This window comes from Nicotiana attenuata, chromosome 2 (assembly GCF_001879085.1).
Source record: "Nicotiana attenuata strain UT chromosome 2, NIATTr2, whole genome shotgun sequence".
Classification (NCBI taxonomy): domain Eukaryota; kingdom Viridiplantae; phylum Streptophyta; class Magnoliopsida; order Solanales; family Solanaceae; genus Nicotiana; species Nicotiana attenuata.
This window is the reverse complement of record NC_031990.1, coordinates 28470131-28475419: the sequence shown is the minus strand read 5'-3', so window position 1 is coordinate 28475419 and position 5289 is coordinate 28470131. Positions and strand designations below refer to the sequence as shown.

At 41.3% G+C, this 5289-nt stretch overlaps 1 protein-coding gene across 1 annotated transcript in view; it reads right to left on the bottom strand.

The window, feature by feature from the left end:
* LOC109222890 overlaps window positions 4593-5289 on the bottom strand; it is a 1089-nt gene continuing 392 nt past the window's right edge. The window contains exons 2-3 of the mRNA XM_019387184.1: window positions 5125-5213; window positions 4593-5020 (exon numbers count right to left, since the gene is read on the bottom strand). Of these exons, the coding sequence (XP_019242729.1) occupies window positions 4870-5020; window positions 5125-5213 (240 nt within the window). The 3' untranslated portion in view covers window positions 4593-4869. The remainder of the gene's footprint in view (window positions 5021-5124; window positions 5214-5289) is intronic.

Below are 5289 nucleotides of genomic sequence, written 5' to 3'. Positions count from 1 at the left end.
ACATAGCTCGAGGATTAACAAAAACCTTAAGAGGTATTCCATTATAAATTCGAAGATCGCCCATTGATCATTAAAAAACCTAAGGGTTTGTTATATTTTGAGCCCGAGCCAGTGCTCACTTGGTCATCAAAATTATAACGTCAAAATTTTCCACAAATAAAGACGAAGAAAAATTCAAATACAGATCGGAGACGAAGTGAAAACAAAGGGAATTCCTTATATTCACATAGAGTATTTACAATGCCCACAAAAGGCCTTACACAAAAATAAAACAAAGGAACCTAATCTCCGGGATTATCGCCGGGCATGGTCGAGAGCACATGATAACTTAACTTCAGCCGCAATGGAGACTCATATGCCCGAGTGTTAGCAGCTTCGGTGTCAGCTTGGTACGAGAACAAGTTTGCCTCTGCCTCAGAATTGGCCTTCGCAAGCTCAGCAACTGATTTAGCTTCGAGCTCCTCCATTTTGCAGCTCCGGGCCAAACTTTCCTCCCTTGCATTTTGAAGCTGGTATTCGATTGAAGCTAGCTGTTCCCGAATTGTATCTTTCTCTAAGGCGAGACGGTCCAGGTGTTGCTTCCACCCTAGGGTCTCGGCCTCTTTCATCTTGAGCTCTTCTCGGAGGTGCTCCGCCAGTTCACCCCTCTGCTGGGCCTACAAAAGTTGAAGTATTAGCCGCTAAATCGAATAAAGACATAACGGACCCCCAAAGGCTACATTACCTTTTCGATGAGCTTAGTCTGTTCCTGACGAGACTTCGCCAACTCAACTCAGAGATCTCTGACCTCTTCCTCTTTCTGTACATAGAGGCGCTTGAGGTCGTCCCTCTCTTCCATCAGCTTCTTGAGTTTGGCCTCACACCGGCAAGTTCGGCTCGAGATTTGGAAAATGCTTGCCGAAGAAGTGACACGGCCTTCACACAAAGAAAAAGCTCAGACTTAGGAAAACAAGAGTAAAATTCGATCATAATTATGAGGACAAAAACTCACTTGTTTAAGAAGCCTCTGGGCCTCATCAAAGATAAACGAGGCGTCAGGATAGGGACCATCTTCGACCCCCGCAAGGCACTCCCGAAAAATATCACTCCCTTCATGGGTCATTCCCACATCAGGAGTCCTCATGGCCCGGGCGTCTCGGAACTTCCCTTAAGAGAACACAGGGCCCGACGGAGAGTCATCTACATTAATTATCCCAAGTGACTCACTTGAGATATTATCCTCTCTTTGGAGGGCCTCGGAATTAAGTTTTTCGGGCTCGCCCACCAAATGTCCCCTGGGACGAGATGCATTTCTACCACCTGATGGCTGAGGACTCTGCTCGAGCTCCCCTCCGAAATTTCTTCGGCTCGAGATTGAATCGCATCAGCCACCATCGGTTCATCAGCTTTCGAAGCGTCAGTGCTTCATCTTCTTCGAGCTACCAACAGGCAGTCATCATTTTCTCCCTCCTCCTCTTCATCCCGAAGGTGTTGGGCTGTTTCCAAAGATAGGACCGCAGGATCGACCCTAGGCTTTCGAGCTCTGCTTTTCTTTGGCTTCGGGGAACTTGCAGGCGACCCCCTCTTCCTCTTCTTCTCTTTGGTCAATTTTGTGATTTCTTCTTCACCGGGCGGGGGCGGCCGCATAGCAATGGCGTCTCCGAGGCCTGCGTAATGGTAAAGTGATTATTCCATTAAGAAACATCAATATGTAAACAAGAAAACTCACCATGGTTTTTAGCTTCCCATCGACCTTTGGCCAAATCCCGCCAACTGCGTTCCGCGTATGAAGAAGTAGAGGCCAGTTGCTGGACCCAACCTGCAAGGTCCGGGACCGCACCAGGAAACCAAGCAATAGCTGCAACATCATAAAAGAATTAGATCGAGAAAAAGTAGGGAAAGCAGGATATTAATCACCATCGATAAATGTGTACTTACGTTTCATGTTCCACTCCATGTTTCATGTTCCACTCCTCGGGGAATGGCATCCTCTCAGCAAGAATCGGATCGGAGGTCCTGACTCGGACGAACCGGCTCATCCATCCTCTGTCCTTGTACTCATCGATGCTGGAGAAAAGGGACTTCAAGGAATGGCGTTGAAGCTTTATCTGAGCACCTCGATAAAGGCGACGGTTGACGATGCGCCAGAAAGAAAGGTAGATCTGGCCAAGCATCACCTGGTATTGTTGGCAAAAATCAAGAATCACTAGGTCTATGGGACCTAGAGCTGGATCTACGGGACCCAACGTGAAAGGATAGGTATACACGCTTAAGTACCCTGCCTTATGGGTAGTAATATCCTCTTCAGGGGAAGGGATCACGACATCTTTGTTCTCCCAGTTGCGGTCCTTTTTCACCTGATCAAGTTCATCTTCAGTTATTATCGAGACATGGGCTCACATCGTCCTGGTGTCGATGCAGGTTTATCGATTTTAAAATCAGAAGATAACTCACATGGCCCAGGAATACACTCCTCGATACGAGGTGGCACTATCGTCCTACCTCTGGTCGGCCGGGATGATGAAGCTTTTTCCTTCTGAGGAACAGTTTTAGATGTTTTAGCCATTGTGGTCAAGAAATTCAAGAGAAGAGAGGGAGCTGATGCTGTAGTAAGAACAAATTGAGAGAAGGATGAACTCAGAGAAGCTGAAGAAGCTAGTGAGGTTTTAAGGATGATTTGAAAAGTAAAGATTGCAAAATTTGAGATTTTGGCCTATTTATAGAGGCCACCTGAATGGTTTGGGGAAACCAACGGCCAACCATCAGCCGCCTCCAATTAATGACCTTGGGAACTGCGTAGAAGCGACCTTTCGATCGCTTCGGCCGCTGACGTCACGAGATAGAAATCACGATCGAGGTATCGGAGCATCGAGGATCAAGTCATTTCTTATCATCTTATTCTAAGAAAAGCAGGGACTATCTGTATACGGTCAAAATCAAGTATGCTCGATTTTAGTGGGCTCGAGGAACCACTTCAAGAATTGGTCCGAAGTACGCTGGGTTCGAGGCCGATGGTGGAGTTCAAAGACCAGAGATTAAGGTAACCGATGAATATCGAGACCGCACGTGACCGACCTCGAGATAATGCCATTGTGGCCCTGCAATAGAATGAGCAAGATTCTTGTCACGTCCTCAAAGTCGCGGCGTAAATCCCGGAATTGATTTGTACGAATCCGTACTAGGCGGTTAGATAGCTGTCCCAATAAGATTCTTTACTGTAAATAGAAATGTACCTTATTTAGGGTTCCCCTATTATAAAACGGGGACCCCAATCATTTGAAAAACACATTCAACCATTGGCAAAGAACATAATCTCTCACTTTCTCGCTCATTGTTCATCAGAATTGTCTTTTAACTTTATTATTCTTGCTTTACTGTTCTTGATTCACCTCGAGGTCACCTTGGCTCAAGGTCGAGACTGGCTTATATACTGGTTTGATTCTACTTATTTCCTTCATTTACACACTAGCTTTCTTGGTTATTAATTAGTATTGAACTAAATCACATATCTCTAAAACCATAAATCAAATTTAATTGTTACTCATATTTTCGAGGTAAACATTAGGCTTACCTAGTCGTAGGAACTAGGTGCCGTCACGATAATGTCGCTATTATTTTTTGAAGTTGCTATACTATGTAATTTTCCTAATTTATTGCAGCAAGTCTTAAAAGCTTGTTGGGGGAGTACCTTGTTTTGTTCCATTCCAAGAATTCTAACACGATTTTACAGCCATGTAGGAAGAATTCCATAAATAGCATATCATTAACCATTTTTTATGATTGCTGTAAAATCTGCAATACAGGATTTTGTAATTTAATGTTCGGATGAAATATTGTTAGAGATAATGCAGAAAATAGAAATCTTTGGACTATTTGCAATTGCGGACATTCACGCATGAGTTGCAAAATCATATGGGCCTGCCGTACTCGAACAAAGTAAACTTTGTCCAGTACCGATAATAGGCCCAATGCTGATTTGGAGATTGCCTTGTCCCAATATGAAGTAAAAATAATACGCGCTAGTCAGTATTCAGACTGGTAAAAATCCCAAATTGAAAAATAGCTAACGTTTGAAAAATCATTAAAAATAGCTACTATTTTGCTGAAACAAGGGAAGTTTCAGCATAATATGCTAGATTATATATGGAGCTCTTGTGTAAACACTTCTAGCATATTATGTTGGAACTCCAGCACACAAAAAAGATCCAGTATTATATGCTGGATTATGGAGCTCCTCCGTATAAACTTCCAGCATATTATATTGGAACTCCAGCATATAATAAAATTCCAGCACATTATGTTGTAATCTCATATATAAAAAATTCGAACTCCAGCATATTATGCTGGAATTTTTCCGGATTTTTAAGGATGTTTTTGTTCAGATTTTATCTTTACATGAAAAAATAGCTAAATTTCGATTACTTTTGAAACTGTGACTATTTTTCAATTACCAATTGTAAATCTGACTATTTTTTTTTTTTTCCAATATGCATTAATGCGTGGCTTTAACTAGATATGTACAATATAATATTTGGTTGAAGTTTGAAAACTTGATATGAAAGTATGAAAATGAAAAAGAGTAGTAATCATATCAATCAAGTGATTGCGATGACTCAAGATCGAGAAAGAACAGTACATCGTTATAGCAACACTCAGATTACGTACATTGACAATCACGACTTCAACCTGCATGGATGGTCAAGAATCCACATTTTCTTTTCTCTTGATCACTTATTCACTACTATATTCTAAACATAAAGAAAAAAAGGAACAAGAAATATAGACCAATCACGAGTAGAATTTTTTCACACAACGATTAATTTGGAAAAAGAAAAAATAATGGTATGAGAAAGTGCCAAAGATCAAAGATATGGTTATTGGATTGAGATTTCAGTTGCTTTGATCAGAGAAGAAACGGTTGATTGAAGGCATGACTTGGGGTGGACGAGTGCGTAGGAACTTGCGAAAGCTGTGTTGTGCATATTTCTCTCCTTCTTCTTCATTTTCAAGTATTGCCATGCTACGATGAGCTTTCTCGATCCTACATTACAATACAATTTTGAACGAAATAATATTTGAAAATTTTGCTGTAAAATTAATAATGACTCAAGACACTGATATGGTGAGATTTAATTTAATTAGTACCTGACATCAGGGTTTAAGAGAACATTTCTTGTCAGTTGAAAAACGCACATTCCCGTAACAAATGTCATGGCCGCCATCAGTGGGTATACCTGCAGCAAATACCAGTATATATATATATATATATATATATATATATATATATATATATATATACACACACATATA